Source organism: Rana temporaria, chromosome 2 (genome assembly GCF_905171775.1).
Source record: "Rana temporaria chromosome 2, aRanTem1.1, whole genome shotgun sequence".
NCBI classification, from domain to species: Eukaryota; Metazoa; Chordata; class Amphibia; order Anura; family Ranidae; genus Rana; species Rana temporaria.
The window spans coordinates 536,077,863-536,100,793 of NC_053490.1; the positions used below are offsets into that span (position 1 = coordinate 536,077,863).

The 22,931-nt window shown below is 46.7% G+C and overlaps 1 protein-coding gene across 7 annotated transcripts in view; it reads right to left on the bottom strand.

Annotated features, from left to right (window-relative positions):
* The window catches only part of STXBP5L (syntaxin binding protein 5 like), a 413,558-nt gene that overhangs the window by 53,978 nt on the left and 336,649 nt on the right, over positions 1 to 22,931 (bottom strand). For all 7 annotated transcript variants that reach the window (XM_040339197.1, XM_040339195.1, XM_040339193.1 and 4 more), the window contains one exon: positions 6,772 to 6,942. In XM_040339197.1, the coding sequence (XP_040195131.1) occupies positions 6,772 to 6,942 (171 nt within the window). The remainder of the gene's footprint in view (positions 1 to 6,771; positions 6,943 to 22,931) is intronic.

Consider the following 22,931-nt stretch of genomic DNA (forward strand, 5'->3'; position numbering starts at 1 on the left):
AAACACCCAGGTTCAGAATCTGTCCCCTAACAGCAAGGGGAATACATCTGCAAACTTTACCACAGCCTATGGACAACACAGAGAGAACCCACAAGAGGTCAGACTATCTATATGTATCTAAACATAAAGGTGCTAATACTACAAGACAAAGTCATGCCATCTACATGTATCCAAAAACACAAAGTGCTACTACAGGTTCACGGGATCATGCCATCTACATGTATCCAAAAACACAAAGTGCGATCAGTGTGACACGAGGTCATGCCATTGACATCCATCCGATCGGGAAGTGATACGTGACACAGGGTCATGCCCACCTACAGGTGTCCACACACAGAGTACTATTTTGGTGACATAAAATCACGCCTCCTACTTTAAAGGACAACTGTAACTTTGATAAGTTATCCTTAAAGCGGGGGTTCACCCTATTAAAAAAAAAAAAAAAAAAAAAAAAATGTATTCTAGCATAAAATTCGGCATCGTAGCGCGAGCTACAGTATGTCGGTCTTACATTTTTTATCCCGTACTCACTGTTTAATCCTACCTAGACGATTCCGTCTGCCCACGGGGAATGGGCGTTCCAATCCAGACGGAAAGTGATTGACGGCCGGCTCTGGCACGCCACGCTTCTCCGGAAATAGCCGAAATAGGCTTGGCTCTTCACGGCGCCTGCGCATAGCCTGTGCGCAGGCGCCGTGAAGAGCCGAGACCTACTCCGGCTGTCTTCGGGGAGCGTGACGTGCCAGAGTCGGCCGTCAATCATCCTCCCTCTCCATAGGCACGCCCATTCCCCGTGGGCAGACGGAATCGTCTAGGTAGGATTAAACAGTGAGTACGGGGATAAAAAATGTAAGACCGGCATACTGTAGCTCGCGCTACGATGCCGAATTTTATGCTGAAATGTTGTTCAGCAGGGTGAACCACCGCTTTAAGGCCGGGGTTCACACTATTGCGAATTGGATGTGGGGCCTCCGCATCAAATTTCGCAATAGCAGGAGAATGTGAATGGCTCTCTAGGGAGCCGTTTCACGTATCTCCGATGCGGCTTCGGTGCGAATTTGCACAGCATCCAGTGTGAACGGAGCCTTAAGGCAAGGGTTGACAAATTTGCTTGGAATCTAGGAGCCAGCTAAAAAAGTTAGGAGCCAGAAAACACGCCCCGTCCCGACGAGCTTGCGCGCAGAAGCGAACACATACGTGAGCAGCGCTCGCATTTGTAAAAGGTGTTCAAACCACACATGTGAGGTATCGCCGCGATTGGTAGAGCGAGAGCAATAATTCTAGCCCTAGACCTCCTCTGTAACTCAAAACATGCAACCTGTAGATTTTTTTTTAAACGTCGCCTATGAAGATTTTAAAGGGTAAAAGTTTGTCGGCATTCCACGAGCGGACGCAATTTTGAAGGGTGACATGTTGGGTATGAATTTACTCGCCGTAACATTATCTTTCATAATATTAAAAAAAAATGGGGTTAACTTTACTGTTGTCTTATTTGTAAATTAAAAAAAGTGTAATTTTTTCACTAAAAAAAGTGCGCTTGTAAGACCGCTGCGCAAATACGGCGTGACAGAAAGTATTGCAACGATCGCCATTTTATTCTCTAGGGTGTTAGGATAAAAAATATATATAATGTTTGGGGGTTCTAATTAGAGGGAAGAAGATGGCAGTGAAAATAGTGAAAAATTACATTAGAATGGCTGTTTAACTTGTAATGCTTAACTTGTAATACCAACAGCCACCACCAGATGGCGCCAGCTTACACATATGGTGGTAATAACTTGTAATACCAACGGCTCACCACCAGATGGCGCCAGCTCACAAAAAAAATATTTTTTTTTTTTTTTTTTGCCCCCCTTCCAAGCCAAGTCGCCAGGACCCTATTTCTAGTCGCCATGGCGACCTGGCGACCGGGATTTGTCGAACCCTGCCTTAAGGCAAAACCCCACCTCTTGACTGCAGCCCACCCAGTCGGATACTTACCTCTGCTCTGTTCGAGCGATCTCCACTAGATGGCCATAAACCACACAGCATCTCCTCCAAAAGCACCCCCCACCGAATCATCTTCATTGTACAAATATGTGCCATGGCCCCATTCAATCCTTGTTGGGGTAGGGAGGAATTTACTTATGGCAGTCTGCCCCTGTATAATTTAATGGGGCCATGGTGTCATGGCTGGCTTCTGCTACTTACGGGTCGCTCTTTTATTTCAGTGCTCTGAGCTGCTCTGAGCTGCTTAGCTGTAGGTTAATTACCAATAACTAGTTTCCACAGTGACTCACTCTGGTTACCATTACCTGTATCAGGAAAGGGTTCACTGTTGGTTCTGTGGATCGCAGTACCGGTGTCTACCAGCGGGAGTCTTCTACTACCGTGTTTCCCCAAAAATAAGACACCGTCTTATATTTTTTTCCCCTCAAAAAATCACACTATGGCTTATTTTCGGGGGGTGTCTTATATGTCGAATTGTGGTGCCATTTCACGGGCAAATGTTTGAATATCAGCCCTGCGCACAACCAAAGCCTTTGCTCTCCTGTCAGCAACCCATTCACTAATCATGTCTTCCAGCTCAGAAAATAAAGGTTGCCTACCTGAACCACACTTGCGCTTCTTGGAATTTCCTCTGTCCACCTGTAGACTGAGAGTGGAGCACAGTGGAGCTGGGGTGATCTCTTTGGGCTCAGTAGCAGCTTTTCCCCCTATCCCCTGGTGTTTGTGTGGGGTGAGAGAGGTGGTACAGAGCTTCTCCTCACTTCTTTACAGCTCTGAGCTCCGCACCAGTACAGTACTACCGTATCACGTGTTGTTTACCGCTCCGCGCCGCATACGACACGCCCATTGCTACGTCTTATTTTCGGGGGATTCGACACGCCATCGCTACGTCTTATTATCGGGGATTCGACACGCCATCACTGCGTCTTATTTTCGGAGGGGTGTCTTATATTTCGATCTTGCGTCGAAATCCCGCTACGGCTTATTTTCGGAGTACGTCTTATTTTCGGGGAAACACGGTAACAGCCAGGATCTGTGATAAAGGATTTCACCTGCTGGTGGCCCCGTTAGATCCATGGGCCGCAGTACCGGTGTCCACCAGCGGGTGTTTTCTGGAAGTGTGGAGCTGCAGCACATTTTCTCCTGCGGTCAAGAGTCACCTGAGCCTAATTGCAGGAGATGTGTATAAATACCTGGCAACTCTCACACACACAAGTTGCCTTGGTATCGTCCTTGTGCCCTGATAAGTACCTGCTGCCTGTAGCTGTTCCTGTACCCTGAACCTGTTACCTGTGTACCTGATCCTGTCTCCCTGTCCTGATCCCTATCCTGTCCCACCTGTTACCTTGCATCCCTGCCCCTGCAGTCTGATCCCATCCATCCTCTCCCTCTCCTGTCCCGTTCCTTACCCCATCTGCTGATCTCATGTTGATGATCCTGGCCTGGCTACGTTTAAGACTTCTATTGTATATAGTTATTTGTTGTTTGTGGGTCACTGATCGGTTGGTTGTTCAATGTTATATATTGGAGGTTCCGCCGCTTGATCGCTCTTATAGGTGTTGAGAGGGGACGTCCCCCCCTCCCGCCGCTTCTCCGGGCTCTCCCGTGCCATCGGGGGGCCCAGAGAGCGAATCGGCCGGCGCTTGCTGGGAAAGCAAAGAGATGACCGTCGGAGGTCCGGGCGCGACGTTATGACGTCACGTCCGGTACCCGGAAGTAAACAAAGCCGCAACCGCGGCTGTCCGAATTAGATCGGTGAATTTTTTTCACCGATCTAATGCTTGTAAGCCTGGAGGAGAGATGTGGGGTCTTATTGACCCCACATCTCTCCATAAAGAGGACCTGTCACAGTGATTCCTATTACAAAGGATGTTTACATTCCTTGTAATAGGAAATAAAAGTGTAAAAATAAAAAAATGAAGTAAAAAAAAAAATTTAAAACGCCCATATCCCCGGTAGCTCGCGCGCAGAAGTGAACACGCATGCAAGTCCCGCCCACATATGTAAACGTCGTTCAAACCCCACATGTGAGGTATCGTCGTGTGCGTTAGAGCGTGTGCAACAATTCTAGCACTAGACCTCCTCTGTAACTCGAAAATAGTAACCTGTAAAAAAAATTAAAAGCGTCGCCTATGGAGATTTTTAAGTACTGAGGTTTGGCGCCATTCCATGAGTGTGCGCAATTTTAAAGCGTGACATGTTAGGTATCTATTTACTCTGAGTAACATAATATTTCACATTATACAACAAAATTAGGCTAACTTTACGGTTTTGCTATTTTTTAATCCATGAAAATTCCCAAAAAAAGGCGTTTGAAAAATTATTGCGCAAATACCGTGCAAGGAAAGCAATGACCGCCATTTTATTCCCTAGGGTGTCTGCTAAAAAAATATATATATATATATATATATATATATATATATATATATATATATATATATATATATGTTTGGGGGTTCTGATTAATTTTCTAGCAAAATAATTGTGATTTTTACATGAAGGAGAGAAGTGGCAAAATAGGCCCGGTGGACTAGTGGTTAAATAAACGTTATTATTCACTTATATACGTTTTGGTGTCCTCTATCGCAGTTCACACGATTCTGGTCACACCTGTTCATGACAACCTGCTTCATTAGTCCAGCCTACAGCCAGGCCCCTTTTGGCCATTTAAGCAGCTTAGCTTATTTCCCTCCTTGCCCTTGCGTGGTCAACGATCTCCAGTGTGTTCCTGCTTGTGTTCCTGTGTATGACTTTAGCTGGTTGACCTTTTAACTGCATTTTCTGAATTCATGGCCCTTGTGTAATGTCAGGAACCATAAACCAGGTGGAGACAGAAAGTGCAGAAAAAAATCACACCAAAAATAACACAGTTCAGGAACGTATTCAAAAACAGAAGCCAGGGTTTTGGAAGCCAAAGCGGGTAATCAGACGAGCCAGGAGTCATACATAGGAACACAGAAGAAACACACTGGAGATGTTGACCACGCAAGGGCGAGGAGTAAAATGAGATAAGCGGCTTAAATAGCCAAAAGGGGCTGGTTGTAGGCTGGACTAATGAGGCAGGTTAATGGTAACCAGGTGAGTCACTGTGGAAACGAGTGGCTGGTAATTAAAGCGGAGTTCCGCCCAACATTTTTTTTAATTCAGCAGCTACAAATACTGCAGCTGCTAACTTTTAATATTAGGGCACTTACCTGTCCAGGGCGCCCGCGATGTCTTCACCCCAAAGCCGATCTGCCCCCTGGCATCTTCGGTAAGGGAATCAGGAAGTGAAGCCTCAAGGCTTCACAGCCTGGTTCCCTACTGCGCACCTCGCGAATCGCACTGCACATTCTCACTGGTCCCTGCTGTCTTCTGGGATCTTCTATGATTAAGCACTAATCAATAGTGCGAAACGCGTCAGTTGTTTTTTCCTTGTTCTGCTGTGATTTTGTAGTGTGGTGTCATCCTTTTTTAATATAAAGACAACCTCAAAAGGTTTTTTGGAGTGCAGCTGTCCATACATTTTCCTGTTTCATTGATTAACCAGGTGAGTCACTGTGGAAACGAGTGGCTGGTAATTAAAGCGGAGTTCCGCCCAACATTTTTTTGTTTTTTAATTCAGCAGCTACAAATACTGCAGCTGCTAACTTTTAATATTAGGGCACTTACCTGTCCAGGGCGCCCGCGATGTCTTCGCCCAAAGCCGATCTGCCCCCCTAGCATCTTCGGTAAGGGAATCAGGAAGTGAAGCCTTAAGGCTTCACAGCCTGGTCCCCACCTCACGAATCGCGCTGCACATTCTCACTTGGTCCCTGCTGTCTCCCGGGATCTGTGTGTCTCCCAGAAGACAGCGGGGGGAACGGAGGAGGGGCCGGACATGGCGTAGATCGCCACGGAATAGATTGCCGGAAGTGGGAGCAAATACCTGTATTAGACAGGTATCTCCAACCCCACCCCCCCTGAAAGGTGCCAAATGTGACACCGGAGGGGGGGGGGGAGAACTTAAAAAGCGGAAGTTCAATTTTTGGGTGGAATACCGCTTTAACCAACAGCTAAGCAGCTCTGAGCACTGAAAGAAAAGAGCTGCCACTAAGTAGTAGAAGCCAGCCATGACCAGTGGCGTAGCGTGGGTTGTCAGCGCCTGGGGCGAGGCAAGTAATTTGCGCCCCCCTGACCCATGGACTTGCCTATTTTCAGCTAGCTCCAGTCAGGTCACATGATCCACTGTGTGAGACAGCGGTGGCTGTAGGGAAGAGGAGAGCATGCTTGATAATGACTGGTAAAGTCTGGAGTGGTGACATCATGCATATGTTCCTATGTTCCATCTGTTGTTGGTGCTCCCTCCTATCCACACTCGTGAAAGCACCCCTCTAAATTTTGCACCCGGGGCGGTGGCCCCCCTTGCACCCCCCACGCTACGCCACTGGCCATGACACATGGCTTTGATAAAGAGGACCCAGTGGGAACACTTGCAAAAGCAAGGCTGTGTGGTTTTGAGTATGGCTACATTTTGGTGATCGCTGTAATGGGGCAGAGGTAAGTTTTGGACCAGATAGGCAGCACCCTATGGGAGGAAGGCATGACTTCAACCTGTACCAAACATACAGTTGTCCTTTATAACACAGTGATACCATTGTGAGTAGGAATATCTAGGCACGGGATCCAAAGTTACAAAGAACTTTTCTGGCTATTACACAAAGGGTGCTTGTATATACAGATGTAATCCGTGCCATCCACAAGAGATATCAGAGTTTCACGGGTCACCCCTGTACAGAGGGTCACCATCACACATGTCCTTACCTTCATTGGTGACGGGGAGCGTTATCTCCATGCATGCTGCAGACTGGGCTTTCCGGAAAGGTGGTCTTCCGGGACCCCTCCTGTTGGACTTCGCTGCATCAGCGCTGGAGATGCGTTTGCCTGAACTGCAGGTCTGCGATGTTGGACTCGTACAGTGGCCATTCACGTGATCTGGAAAAAACAGAGGCGCAATTCACAAGGGAGCTGGTAGGAGTAAAGGCAACCCCCCGATACCTATAACATATGACAGTTAGGAGCAGTTAAAATGAAAATGTACCCCAACACTCATCCAGAAATAATAGCAAAGCCGATGCCCTCCACACCATCCTGAACTTGTAGCGAGTCAGGAGTGTTGTCCAGGTTTTCACTGCATATCCATGTTATTAATATTACCCCCAATGCCGGGACAAGGTCATCCTGTGCCCAGAGCCAAGATGCCAAACTGCACCCCCAGTGTGGGCAGGAGATTAGTGTAAGATAACAGAAGAAAGGGTCCTGAGCTGTCAGGTCACCTGCAGACAGAAGCCAAGAGGTGTGTTTACAGGCTACAGAAGCACTGCACTGACAGGAGGGAGGAGCTGGTGGGAGAGAGAGCACAGCCCTGCCTCCTTCCAGCTCTTTTCTCTACTTCCGACACTCTCCTGGACACTTCTGCACTTGGCTGTGGACTGTGCTCTCTCTCCCCTCCTGCCAGTGCAGAGTCCTGTATGTCTGTGATTACCGCTGCCATCTTTTGAATATTGGCAGGAAGGAGGAGGAGGAGATAGAGAACACGGCCCGCGCCACTTTCCTGCTCTCTCCTTCTCTTTTTGCCGCTCCCAGCACTAGGCTGACAGGAGTAGTGATGTTGCCCTCACTACTCCTGTCAGCCTTGTAAGGCCCCTTCCACACGGGCTGTCTGATCAGGTCCACCTGTCAGTTTTTTCAGGCGGACCTGATCGGACCCTCCTTGGAGGGTCTACCTGAAAAACTGACAGGTGGACCTGATCAGAAAGCCCATCACTACTCCTGTCAAGCTAGCGCTGGGAGCGGCGAGGAGAGAGCCGGAAAGCGGTGCGGGCTGTGTTCTCTCTCCTCCTTCTTCCATATGTAGGCGTGACTTACGTATGCGCTCGCCTTCTGTGCGCAAACTTGGCAGGATGGGGCACTTACATTTTTTTTTCTTATCTATTTTACTTTTTATCTTTAAACTGTGCTTTTAGAAAAAAAAAAAATGTTTCACTTTTATTCCTATTACAAGGAATGTAAACATCCAGGGCTAGATTCACATAGATTTAGTTTGAGCCGCAGGTCCTGTATTCACATAGAACTTGCACGTCATGCTTTCGACGTGAACGTAAATTACGGCCAGCCCCATTTTATGGACGAGTTACACAAACGACGTAAAAATTTAAAGATTCAACGCGGTTTCCGACGTCCATACTTAACATTGGCTGCGCCATGTTTTTGGTGGTTTATCTTTACGCCTGAAAAACCCTTACGTAAACGGCATATCTTCACTGTGATGGCCGGGCGTACGTTCGTGAATAGGCGTATCTAGCTGATTTACATATTCTACGCATAAATCAGCGTACAAGCCCCTAGCGGCCAGCGTAAATGGGCAGTTAAGATACGAAGGCGTAGGAGACTTACGCCGGTCGTATCTTAGCAAAATTTAAACGTATCTCAGTTTGAGAATACGATTACATATACAACGGCGGGGATTAGGACTTACGACGGCGTATCTACTGATACGCCCGTCGTAGTCTTTGTGAATCTACCCCCCAGAATGTAAATATTCAGAGAAGTCTATCTTACCTACACCTAACTGTATTTTCATTTTCTCCACCAGCTCATCCCCCTCAGTTATTACCTTTTGTTCCACTTGACCCTCCCTTGTAGATTGTAAGCTCTAACGAGCAGGGCCCTCTGATCCCTCCTGTATTGATTTGTATTGTAACTGTACTGTCTGCCCCCATGTTGTAAAGTGCTGCGCAAACTGTTGGCGCTATATAAATCCTGTATTGTAATAATAGAAAAAAGCATGACAGGACCTCTTTAATGTGAGATCTGGGGTTAAAAATATCTCAGATCTCACATTTACACTTAAATGCAATAAAAAATAAAAGAAAATGTATTTTTTATTTTTCAATAAAAAAAAAAATTTCCCCTTTAAGACAATTGGGCGGAAGTGACGTTTGACATTGCTTCCGTCATCCAATGGTAGCCATCTTTCCCTCACTCAACTCCATGCCTAGCAGAGGAAAGGTCCCGATCTACTAGGACCCCCAGGTCCTTTTCCATACTAGATTCCCCCGGAGGTTCTCCCCCCCCCACAATAATTTGTTCAGATCTTTTTGCAAGGTTTGAGCCGCAGGATGTGGAAATCCTGCGGAGAAATTATTGCCCTGCTTAGCTTAGTATCGTCCGCAAATACTGAGAGTGAGCTGTTTACCCCATCCTCCAGGTCGTTTATGAATAAATTAAACAGGATTGGTCCCAGCACAGAACCCCGGGGGACCCCACTACCCACCCCTGACCATTCCAAGTACTCCCCATTTATCACTACCGTCTGAACTCGCCCCTATAGCCAGTTTTCAATCCATGTACTCACCCTATGGTCCATGCCAACGGACCTTATTTTGTACAGTAAACATTTATGGGGAACTATGTCAAATGCTTTTGCAAAATCCAGATACACCACGTCTACGGGCCTTTCTTTTATCTAGATACACCACGTCTACGGGCTTTCCTTTATCCAGATACACCACGTCTACGGGCTTTCCTTTATCCAGATACACCACGTCTACGGGCCTTCCTTTATCTAGATACACCACGTCTACGGGCCTTCCTTTATCCAGATACAGCACCGTCTACGGGTCTTTCTTTATCCAGATACACCACGTCTACGAGCCTTCCTTTATCCAGATACAGCACGTCTACGGGCCTTTCTTTATCCAGATACACCACGTCTACGGCCTTCCTTTATCCAGATACACCACGTCTACGGGCCTTCCTTTATCCAGATACACCACGTCTACGGGCCTTCCTTTATCCAGATACATCACGTCTACGGGCCTTCCTTTATCCAGATACACCACGTCTACGGGCCTTCCTTTATCTAGGTACACCACGTCTACGGGCCTTCCTTTATCCAGATACACCACGTGTACGGGCCTTCCTTTATCCAGATACACCACGTCTACGGGCCTTCCTTTATCCAGATACACCACGTCTACGGGCCTTCCTTTATCTAGACGGCAACTCACCTCCTCATAGAAGGTTAATAGATTGGTTTGGCAAGAACGATTCTTCATGAATCCATGCTGATCACTGCTAATGATACCGTTCTTATTACTAAAATCTTGTATATCGTCCCTTATCATCCCCTCCAAGAGCTTACATACTATTGAGGTTAGGCTAACTTGTCTGTAATTCTCCAAGATGTATCTTGGCCCTTTTTTAAATATTGGCACTACCATAGGTGTGCACAGCCTATTGCATTAGGATGTGCACCCCAAAACTCAAACACACACTACCGATCTTCATTCAGAAAGGGAAGGGGCCAGTGAACTACATATTTACTGGCCTCTTCCCTCACTCATTCTACAACATCCCCACAGCAACAGCTGGTGGAATGGGAGAGGAGGGAAGCCAGAAGTGCTGTAGGGAGAAGGGAAGGAGCCAGGGCAGTAGGGGGAATTTTTGCTGCACAGGCTGATTAGGGTGTGCCTGGGCACACCTAGCACACCCTGTGCGCACGCCTATGGGCGCTACATTGGCTTTTCTCCAATCAGCTGGTACCATTCCAGTTAGTAGACTGTTCGTAAAAATTAAGAACAATGGTCTGGCAATTACTTGGCTGAGTTCCTTAAGGACCCTTGGGTGCAAGCCATCTGGTCCCGGTGACTTATTAATGTTAAGTTTTTCAAGTCTATTCTGTTAGCCATGAGGGTGCTTCCTGTGATGTGTCATGAGGACAAACACTGCAGTTTTGGCTACTGAAGCCCCCTATTACCTTGTGAAGAATAAATTCAATACCTTTGCCATCTCTCCATCCTTAGTAACCAGATTCCCTACATCATTCTTTATGGGGCCAATATGATCTGACCTCCCTTTCTTATTATTTATGTACTTCTTAGAAAATTTATTGGGATTTTTTTTTTACTCTCCTCCGCTATGTGCCTTTTGTGTTCTATCTTAGCCACCCTGATTGCACCCTTACATTTTTTGTTTCATTCCTTGTAAAGTTGCAATGCTGATGATGATCCCTCAGCCTTGTATTTTTTGAAGGCTTTCTTCTTTGCTTTTATATGCATTTTAACATTGGAGTTAAGCCACCCAGGACTTTTATTAGCCCTTTTACAGTAAATGTATTTCCCATTCGGATGCACTGGCTATGCCCTTATTTAATATGCTCTTAAAGCATACCCATTTTTCCTCCGTGTTCTTTGTTGCTAAGATTTTATCCCATTTAGTATCTTCTAGCAAGGATCTTAGTTTAGGGAAGTTGAAATTCAGTGTCTTTGTATTCCTCTTATGTTTCCTATTTGTGTGATCTATACTGAAATTAATTGACCCGTGATTGCTGTTTCCTAAATTGCCCCGTATTTACACATCCGTGATCAGGTCTGTATGGTTGGTAATCAGTAGGTCTAGTAATGTTTTGTTTCTAGTTGGTGCGTCTACTATCTGACCCATGAAATTGTCCTGCACGATATTTAGGAAATGGCGAGCTTTAGATGAGTGTGCGGTTCCTTCCGCCCAGTCTATGACTGGATAATTAATATCCCCCATTATAATGACACTTCCCATCCTTGCAGCTAATCCAAATTAGGGAGGTCCGTCTCTGCCTCCCCCCTCTGGTAAGGGGGCCTATAGCATATTCCCAGTATTACTGTCCCCTTAGTTTCCTCCCTTGCTCCATTAGTGATGCCGTCTCTCACATTCACTTGTACATAATTTTTGATATACAGGCATACCCCTCCCCCTTTTTTACCCTCTCTATCCCTGCGATATAGGGAATACCCTTCAATGGTTGTCAGCCAATCATGAGAGCTGTTGAACCAAGTCTCTGAAATTCCTACAAAATCGAAATTCTCCTTGTACAACAGTAGCTCTAGTTCTCCCATCTTGTCTGCCAGGCTCCTGGCATTGGAGAACATGCCATGTAGTTTAGACCGGCCGCATACTATCTCCTTATTGGGTGTTCTGAGGTTGCAAATAGAACTTGTTACTGTACTTACCTTGGGTCTATGTGCTTTAGTCAACCTACCACTAATGCCACTAATACTACCCTCTGGAATTTGTTCAACACTGACTATCTCTACCTTTGGACCCTCCCCCCCCGTCGCCTAGTTTAAAAGCCCCTCTTACTTGTTGCCATCTTCACTACCAGCAGATCTGCACCTTCCCCATTTAGGTGCAGTCCATCCCTGCTAAAGAGCTGGTAACCGACTGAGAAGTCAGCCCAGTTTTCCAGGAACCCAAACCCTACCTTACTACACAAGCCCCTCAGCCATTTGTTTACTTCCCTAATCTCCCTCTGCCTTTCTGGTGTGGCTCGAGGTACCGGTAGTATTTCTGAGAATTGGAGGTCCTTTTACTCAATTTAGCTCATAAGTTCCTAAACTTGTTTTTTAGGACACTCCATCTTCTTCTGACTTTGTCATTGGTGCCAACGTGCACCATGACAACCGGGTCATCCCCAGCCCCTCCCAGTAATCTGTCCACCAGATCCGTGATGTGCCAAACCCGACCTCCCTGGCACTTCCCCCTCTACCCTTCCTGACTGTCACCCATCTACTCTGCTTTGGTGCCTGCCCCTCATCTCCACCCGCTTCTGTATTGGTGGCCCCTGCTGGCACGATCCAAACTCTCCTTTAGTATAGAGAGTCTTCTCAGTGTATGACTTCCCTAGATTCAGAACCTGGGCTTCCACAAACAATGTGCTTACATTTTGCACAGCAGTATTTGCAAGGTTTAGGAGTGTGTCTATGGGAATGTTTGATCATTCTTCCAGAAGCGCATTTGTGAGGTTAAGCACTGATGTTGGACAAGAAGGCCTGGCTCGCAGTCTCCGCTCTAATTCATCCCAAAGGTGCTTGTAACGGAATGGCCCGTGACATCCAGAGACTTTTGAAGGATGTGGGGTACTCCTGTGTCAGCTTCACTAATGAATCTTGGGTCTAGGGTCATCCTATGCCCCTTTTGGGCATAGGATGGCTGAGAACTGATAATTTGTGTATTGCAGGAGATCTTGAAATATTACAAGTTGTTAAAGTCTGACTCCAACAGCTCAATGGAGTGTTTTCATTTAATGTGGGGACACATGCTTTTGTGGTGTTAATTGAGTCTGCTTCTAGATATTCCATTGTGTGATGCTAATACTGTTTTGTGTCTATTGTACTAATTAAGTCTGTAAAGGTCAGATGTCTAACTTTGAGGTGTTAATTGAGTCTGGCTTCTGAAAGACCTTTCATTGTGGATGCTAATGACACTGTATGGTGTGAAATACTATTGATGATAATATGTGATGTGAATAGCAGGTGAGAGTCATAACGTCTGACTTCTCAGGTGTAGTAATTAGGTCATGTTAATTATGTCAGACCGGTGCCAAAACGTCTGACATAGGAATGTGTATTATGCAGGCGAATAGCTTATTGTCGGAGTCAGGGCGTCTGGGGGATAATTAACTCATCTGAATGTCATTATCTAAAAGAAGGTGTATTGAAGTCCCATTGTGTGATGTGTGGGTGGAGTGTGTCTTTGTTCCTTTGATTACTGTAAAATGTTTGTACTGTATATAAGAAAGCTAAGGTACCATTAAAAGTAATCTTTCATTCATTTTGGAACCAGTAACAGAGCTGTGTGTGAGTCTCGTTATTCTGGGAAATGGAATGGGTCGTGTCGGATGTCTGTCGGACTGTCGGATAAGCTGTCGTGGGGCGATGGAATGGAATATCGTAAACGGTGGTGACCGTTACAGTGCTCTATCGGGTTGATGTACATGCCAGTCAAGTTCCTCCACCCCAAACTCGGTCATCCATGTCTTTATGGACCTTGGGCTGCACACTGGTCCAAATGATTTGGTGGAGGGGGGATTATGGTGTGGGGTTGGTTCTCCTGGGTGGACTGGATGCCTCATTGTTATTCTCCTAAAACTTTAATAAAAAAAAACACTTGTACCAGACATGTTATTCTCCTGTACTGTAAGTTGTTTTGTGTGCTCTGTTGTGCTGTCTTAGAATAAATCTGCAAATACCGTAAAAGACTTGTATAGGTCATCTCTAACAAAAGGACAGTACAATCAAGGGAGTAAGAAACGAGAAAAGCTGAGAAGCTCAGAGGTCACAAAACAAAAGAATCTCACAGACCACACCATGACATGCTGGGCTGGACTATCTCACTACTGCTAACTGATTGATATTGATTTCCTCTAAGATAAGCCAGCACTGAAAGGTCCACCTCCCTCCTCCACAGCTAAAGCAAATGTTAATGTTTGCACCATGAGCTTTTATTGGAAGCCACGTCGCACGATGGCGCAATTGTCAGTTAAAGCGGCGCAGTTCCGAATCGCAAAAAGTGGCCTGGTCATTGACCAGCAAAATGGTCCGGGGCTGAAGTGGTTAAGTGGGGGGTCTGGGCTCAGTAGGGGCTGCCTATAGGTTTAGAGTGGCCTGCTTCAAGGGCTGAGGATCCTTCAGTGAGCCCCTGCCCAGCAGTAAATTACTAAGCCAACTGAAGTATGTTATCATTAAGTGGGGTGTCTGGGCCCAGCAGGGGCTGCCTGCAGACTCAGACTGGTTAGCTGCAAGGCCAGGGGATCCTCCAGAAATGCCCCCATAGTAAATTACTACACTGACCAAGCTGCCAACACGGAATCTGCCCATCTGTACAGCTCTGGAGAGGCTCATCTACCACTCCAGGCAGAAAACCTGTCTAATAGGCTATACGGTGGCCCCATGATTTCTAAAGGCGGCACTGACTACAGGCCAGGAAGTAATGAAGGAAAATCTCCCTAATGGAACATAGGTACAAAAAAATAGCTGACAGATGTTTTAACCAGGGCTTTTTTTCTCATAAAAAATGTACAGGAACTCAACCATGACCCCCCAAAATCCCTCTTCCCCCTCCTACGCACACACCCTCCAAAACCGCATCAAATATTGGGTGTGGTCAAATTTAATTAACAGTGGGAGGGTCTTAACCACTTAACGCCCGCCGCACGACTATTTATGTCCGCAAAATGGCACGGACAGGCAGATGGGCGTATATATACTTCCCTGCCTTCTAGCGGGTGGGGGGTCCGATCGAGACCCCCTCCACTGCGTGCGGTGGGCGGCTTACCTCGGGGAGCGATCCGGGACGACGGCGCGGCTATTCGTTTATAGCCGCTCCGTCGCAATCGCTCCCCGGAGCGGAAGAACGGGGAGAGCCGTATGTAAACACGGCTTCCCCGTGCTTCACTGTGGCGGCGTATCGATCGAGTGATCCCTTTTATAGGGAGACTCGATCGATGACGTCACACCTACAGCCACACCCCCCTACAGTTGTAAACACACACTAGGTGAACACTAACTCCTACAGCGCTCCCTGTGGTTAACTCCCAAACTGCAACTGTTATTTTCACAATAAACAATGCAATTTAAATGCATTTTTTGCTGTGAAAATGACAATGGTCCCAAAAATGTGTCAAAATTGTCCGAAGTGTCCGCCATAATGCCGCAGTCACGAAAAAAATCGCTGATCGTCGCCAATAGTAGTAAAAAAAAAAAATTTAATAAAAATGCAATAAAACTATCCCCTATTTTGTAAACGCTATAAATTTTTCGCAAACCAATCGATAAACACTTATTGCGATTTGTTTTACCAAAAATAGGTAGAAGAACACGTATCGGCCTAAACTGAGGAACATTTTTTTTTATATATATATATATATATGTTTTTGGGGGATATTTATTATAGCAAAAAGTTAAAAATATAGAATTTTTTTCAAAATTTTCGCTCTATTTTTGTTTATAGCGCAAAAAATAAAAACCGCAGAAGTGATAAAATACCACCAAAAGAAAGCTCTATTTGTGGGAAAAAAAGGACGCCAATTTTGTTTGGGAGCCACGTCGCACGACTGCGCAATTGTCTGTTAAAGAGACGCAGGGCCGAATCGCAAAACCTGGCCTGGGCATTTAGCAACAAAATGGTCCGGGGCTTAAGTGGTTAAAGGAGCACTAAATACCAGGAGTGCATAGTACAGTACATAGTAAGTACAGAGTTTAGAGTTCGGGGGTGTGCTACGTACCTAGTGCAGAGTTCAGGGGGCCACTGCATACATAATGCAGAATTCAGGGCTGCGCTACACACAGAGTACAGAGTTCAGCCTTCTTCCACAGCTGCCTACCTCTGCATCCCCCCATCAACATCTCACTTTCACCCCTCTTCTTCTCTAGTACCCCCTCACACACTGTAGGTGGCACCACCTCTCTAACTTGCAGGGATATCATCCAGTGGGGGTGCCAGCATCCACACTGCACCCCAGGCAACTGCATCTCCCTTGTCCCTGTGACAGACTCACCCGAGACATCCCCGGACCCTCTTATGTCTAAAATCATCCTATGTCCACTAGGGGCATAGGATGACTGAAAAATGATATCTTGGACTACCTGAGATGGAATTATTATGTAATTATTATCCACAATATATTCCAGGATATCTGTAAAGAACTATTTACTGTTTGTTGATTCTGAACTCAACGGGTTAATTGTAAGAGTGACTCATTCATCATGTTGGGACACATACTGTTAGATGCTAATGCCATCACCTCCAGCCATCTGTCTGTTCTCTGTGCTAATTGACCCTGCTATTGTGTGAAGATGTCCTGGGTTTACACTTATGATAATGTGTATTGTATAGCAGGTGAACGAGGAGACGTGACGTCTACCCTGAAAGGTCATATCTATGAGTCTCCTAGTCTGGGTAAATGATTAGTTAATTAGCTCATGTTAATTTATGTTCTGGTTACCTCCTCTTTAAACTGTATATAAGGTTGTATTCTTGGTTCTATTAAACACCCCATGTTCAGCACACAAACAAGTCTCGTCTCGTTGTGTGCTTGTGAGCAGCTGGAATATCTGATATCTATATCCAGACTGATAGGAAGCGGTATATGACGGAAGCACTCAAGCGGAGCGTGGGACGTTCCGTTACAGTCCTCGTCTTGCTATTGGTGGCAGCTATTCAGGAGATCAGATCTATGGGACCTGTTGAGAGACAATCTGTCACTTGTAAACACAGAAGCTGGGTGTCATGGATATGCAATAGTCTGGCAGCTTACCTGTTTCCATCTGTCCATTAAGAGGCCTGACTCTGTTCTGGTTACCTTCTTATTTCCACTCCTTCCTGTATGGCCCCACCCAGGCCATCCCAGGAAGTCTATATTAACCATTGCACTACAGGCCTGCAATGCTGTTCAACAGTGTTGTTTGCTCAAGTTCCTGTCTGCAGTGTGCTACGATTATCTTCCGGTGTACCGTTTTTGGCTCGTCCCTGACTTCTCCTGTTTGCCTGTGCCCTAGACCTTTTGCCTGTCCCTCGGTTACCCTAGTCTGCCTGTTGCCCTGACCTCGGCTTACCCATCACTACCGTTTGTCCTGCCTGCTGCTTCCTCTCTCTCTACGGAGTGTGACCTAGGGGATCCCAGGGGTCGCGACCTGGATCCAGCTGCGGCGAAGGCCATCCTCACCACTAGAGGCTCTGGTGGACACAAAGCTGGGTCTTAGACTCCGCGCCCTGGGCGATCTTGGGTTCGCTTCCTCTCTGATCGCAGCAGTCGGCTATAGGGTTCACTACCCTGTGGTGCATCCCTGACACCCACGGGATGCACTTGTCACCTGGCCACAGGTGACCTGACACTGGATTTCTGTGTTTACAAGTGTTTACAAGTGATAGTGGTGGGCAGGGAGTTGAGGTTCTGAGCCAATACAAAAATGTGGCTTTAGTCATCCATTAAACCAAGTGTTAAGCAAAGATGGGATGCTATGCAGAATTTATATGTGCAGCAGATCAGACACAGTGGTCCTAGGGCAGGAATGTATTCATGTAGTAAATAAAAAGCTATATACTGTATCACGCTATGCAGTGAACAGTTTACAGGAAGTGGTACTTTACCACGAATAGTAACAACAGGAGCGATGCTTTCCTTAGAGACAAATAAAAACGACAGTACAGAGTAAGAAAACCACCAACTGTAAGTCATTAATGGTATTTAGTGTCCCCCTCGTGGCGTTCCGCCGATCATAAAAATGTCCTATCTTGTGTTGTTTTCTATCCCTGAAATGCACACCCAAGACTTTAATTCATTTGTGAACGTGTCGGTGAAAACCTTGCAAACTAATCTTCTGCTGGTAGAAAAATCAAAGGCTCGTTGAAAATTCTGCCCATGTACACAGCAGGTGATCTTAGCCTTCCAGTCACTGCATGCATTGTGTATTCTTTTGCGCACCACGTGCTCCTCTAATAATTTTGCTTGCTGAAAATACTGGTAAATATATCTTAACCACTTGAGGACCGCCGCACACAGATATACGTCTGCAGAATCGCACGGCTGGGCACAAGGGCGTACATGTACGTCCCCTTTAAGAGACCAGCCGCGGCGGCGCGCTCGCGACCCGGTCCTCTTCTCCGTGACCGTCCCTGCGGGGACAGCGGACCCGATCGCCCGTGGGTGTCCCGCGTTAGGGTCACAGACAGGAAGAACGGGGAGAGGTAACGACGATCGGTGACGTTACACGCTATGCCACGCCCCCCCCCACAGTAAGAAACACACATTAGGGCACACTTAACCCCTACAGCGCCCCCTCCTGGTTAACCCCTTTACTGCCAGTGTCATTTTTACAGTAACCAGTGCAGGTATGTCCCCTTTAAAAATCCGTGCGACGACGCTCTCTCCGTGATCTCAATGTTCGCCGGTGGCCCACGATCGTGTCAGAGTGGCAGAACGGGGAGACCCTTATGTAAACAAGGCATTTCCCTGTTCTTCCTAGTGACATGACACATGTTGTGTCACTTGTAGCCCAGCCCCCCCACCCACAGTTAACCCCTTCATCGCCCCCTAGCGTTTAACCCCTTCCCTGCCAGTTTCATTTATACAGCAATCCATGCATTTTTATAGCACTGTTCGCTGTAAAAATGACAATGGTCCCAAAATAGTGTCAAAAGTGTCCGATGTGTCCGCCATAATGTTGCAGTCACGATATAAAAAAAAAAAAATCGCTGCCATTACTAGAAAAAAAAAATGAATAAAAAGGCAATATAACTATCCCCTATTTTGTAGAAGCTATAAATTTTGCGCAAACCAATGAATAAACGCTTATTGCGATTTTTTTTTTACCAAAAATAGGTAGAAGAATACGTATCGGCCTAAACTGAGGAAAAAAAATATTTTTTATATATTTTTGGGGCATATTTATTATAGCAAAAAGTTAAAAATATTGAATTTTTTTCAAAATTGACGCTCTATTTTTGTTTATAGCGCAAAAAATAAACACAGCAGAGGTGATCAAATACCACCAAAAGAAAGCTCTATTTGTGTGAAAAAAAGGACGCCAATTTTGTTTGGGAGCCACGTCGCACGACCGCGCAATTGTCAGTTAAAGCGACGCAGTGCCGAATCGCAAAAAGTGGCCAGGTCTTTAAGCTGCATAATGGTCCGGTCCTTAAGTGGTTAAGCTAGTGCATTGTTGGTTCACTTACCTTTTCCTTCGATTTCTCTTCTAGATGTTTTTTCTCTTTGTCTGAATTTCTCACTTCCTGTTACTTCTCAGTAAGCTTGCCCCCATCATCCGAGACGGTCTGGCTGGGGGTTAGTCAGCGTTCTCGTCCACTCCCTTGTGACTACATCCCTGTGGGGAGACGCTGTGCCCACATCATCCGAGCCATTCTGGCTGGGGGTTAGTTAGTCAGCGTGCTCGCCCCCTCCATTGGGACTACATTTCTGTGGGGAGACGCTGTGCCCACATCATCCGAGCCGTTCTGGCTGGGGGTTAGTCAGCGTGCTCGCCCCCTCCCTTGGGACTACATCCCTGTGGGGAGACGCTGTGCCCACATCATCCGAGCCGTTCTGGCTGGGGGTTAGTTAGTCAGCGTGCTCGCCCCCTCCATTGGGACTACATTTCTGTGGGGAGACGCTGTGCCCACATCATCCGAGCCGTTCTGGCTGGGGGTTAGTCAGCGTGCTCGCCCCCTCCCTTGGGACTACATCCCTGTAGGGAGACGCTGTGCCCACATCATCCGAGCCGGTCTGGCTGGGGGTTAGTCAGCGTGCTCGCCCCCTTCCTTGGGACTACATCCCTGTGGGGAGACGCTGTGCCCACATCATCCGAGCTGTTCTGGCTGGGGGTTAGTCAGCGTACTCGCCCTCTCCCTTGGGACTACATCCCTGTGGGGAGACGCTGTGCCCACATCATCCGAACCGTTCTGACCGGGGGTTAGTCAGTGTGCTCGCCCCCTCCCTTGGGACTACATCCCTGTGGGGAGACGCTGTGCCCACATCATCCGAACCGTTCTGACCGGGGGTTAGTCAGCGTGCTCGCTCCCTCCCTTGGGACTACATCCCTGTGGGGAGACGCTGTGCCCACATCATCCGAGCCGTTCTGGCTGGGGGTTAGTAAGCGTGCTCGCCCCCTCCCTTGGGACTACATTCTTGTGGGGAGACGCTGAGCTCGGATGATGTGGGCACAGCGTCTCCCCACAGGGATGTAGTGATGGGGGCAGGCTTACTGAGGAGGAACAGGAAGTGAGAAATTCAGACAACGAAAAAAATATTTAGAAGGGAAATGGAAGGAAAAGGTTAGAGACCCAACAATGCACTAGCTTAACCACTTAAGGACCGCCTCCTGCACATATACGTCGGCAGAATGGCACGGCTGGACACAAGCACGCACCTGTACATCCTCTTCAAGTGCCTAGCCGTGGGTCGCGGGCGCGCGCCCGCGACCCCCGAAGCTCCGTGGCCGCGGGACCCGTGGACCCGAATCGCCGCTGGAGTCCCGCGATCGGTCCCCGGAGCTGAAGAACGGGGAGAGGTGTGTGTAAACACAGCTTCCCCGTTCTTCACTGTGGGGCCGTCATTGATCGTGTGTTCCCTGATATAGGGAAACACGATCAATGATGTCACACGTCCAGCCCCGCCCGCCTACAGTTAGAAACAGAGATGAGGTCACACATAACCCCTTCAGCGCCCCCTTGTGGTTAACTCCCAAACTGCAAATGTCATTTTCACAGTAATCGGTGCATTTTTAATGCATTTATTGCTGTGAAAATGACAATGGTCCCAAAAATGTGTCAAAATTGTCCGAAGTGTCCGCCATAATGTCGCAGTCATGAAAAAAATTGCTGATCGCCGCCATTAGTAGCAAAAAAAAAAGTAATGAATAAAAATGCAATAAAACTATCCCCTATTTTGTAAACACTATGGCCCGGATTCGGATAATTTGCGTATCTTTCGGCGGGCGTAGCGTATCTCATATACACTACGCCACCGTAACTTAGGGCGCAAGTTCCGTATTCAGAAAGAACCTGCGCCCTAAGTTACGGCGGCGTAGTGTAACTGGGCCGGCGTAGGCCCGCCTAATTCAAATGTGGAGAAGGTGGGCGTGTTTCATGTTAATTACTCGTGACCCCACGTAAATGACTCTTTTCCCAGTGCGCATGCTCCAAATTACGCCGCAAAGCCTCATTGGTTTCGACGTGAACATAACTTACGCAAAGCCCTATTCGCGAACGACTTACGCAAACGACGCAAAATTCGACGCTGGCCCGACGTCCATACTTAACATTGGCTACGCCTCATAGAGGCAGGGATAACTTTACGCCGGAAAAAGCCTTACGTAAATGACGTTAAAAAATGCGCCGGGCAGACATACATTTCTAAATCTGCGTATCTACCTAATTTGCATATTCAACGCGGAAGTCTAGGGAAGCGCCCCTAGCGGTCAGCATAAATATTGCACCCTAAGATACGACGGCGTAGGAGACTTACGCCGCTCGTATCTAGGCAACATTGAGGCGTATCTGATTCTATGAATCAGACGCCGAGATGCGACGTCCCGCACTCAGAGTTACGACGGCGTATCTGGAGATACGCCGTCGTAACTGCTTTCTGAATCAGGGCCTATAAATTTTGCGCAAACCAATCGATAAACGCTTATTGCAATTTTTTTTTTTTTAACCAAAACTAGGTAGAAGAATACGTATCGGCCTAAACTGAGGAAAAAAATAATGTTTTATATATTTTTTGGGGATATTTATAATAGCAAAAAGTAAAAAAATATTGCATTTTTTTCAAAATTGTCGCTCTATTTTTGTTTATAGCGCAAAAAATAAAAACCGCAGAGGTGATCAAATACCACCAAAAGAAAGCTCTATTTGTGGAAAAAAAAGGACGCCAATTTTGTTTGGGAGCCGCGTCGCACGACCGCGCAATCGTCAGTACAAGCGGCGCAGTGCCGAATCGCCAAAACTGGCCGTGGTCCTTTAGCTGCCTAAAGGTCCGGGTCTTAAGTGGTTAAAGGAACCTATTTAGAAAAAAAAAACCACGAGCCTTTAAAACCCCTTTGATTCAATTGGTTAGTAAAGGACAGAAAATTGACACAATACCCCTATAGCGCGCACCCCCATACTGGTACAATTATATGTATTTGTAATGGAGTGTGGCTCTTCCTTGTGTACAGAAAAGGCAGAATCCAAACAATGAGTATTGGGGGTAAAATGTCAAGTCCACAGGCCTATTCTCCGTCTCTGCCATTATATAAAGGGTACATCAATGTGCGGCGGGGGGGGGCACAATGATGGCAGGCAATGCATAGAGACGGGGCCAGGGACAAGCCTAGTTGTCATGGTAACGCCATACAATACAAGGCATGAAGGCTGACATATAGAAATATTGTGCTGGGACTGGGACTTGCACTTATCACACCATTACATACCACTCTTCGGTAATAGAGTTGGTTTACAGCAACAGATAACCAGTTTAACCCATTAAGAATGTTTGCATGTTTGATAGATAAAAAAAAACAATAAAGTCACCATCGTTCCACCCTTCACTTCAACAAACAATTTCCTATAGGATATTATGTGAATTTAATCTATGCATGTTATTTACTCGGAAGTGTCTTCCATGTGTAGAC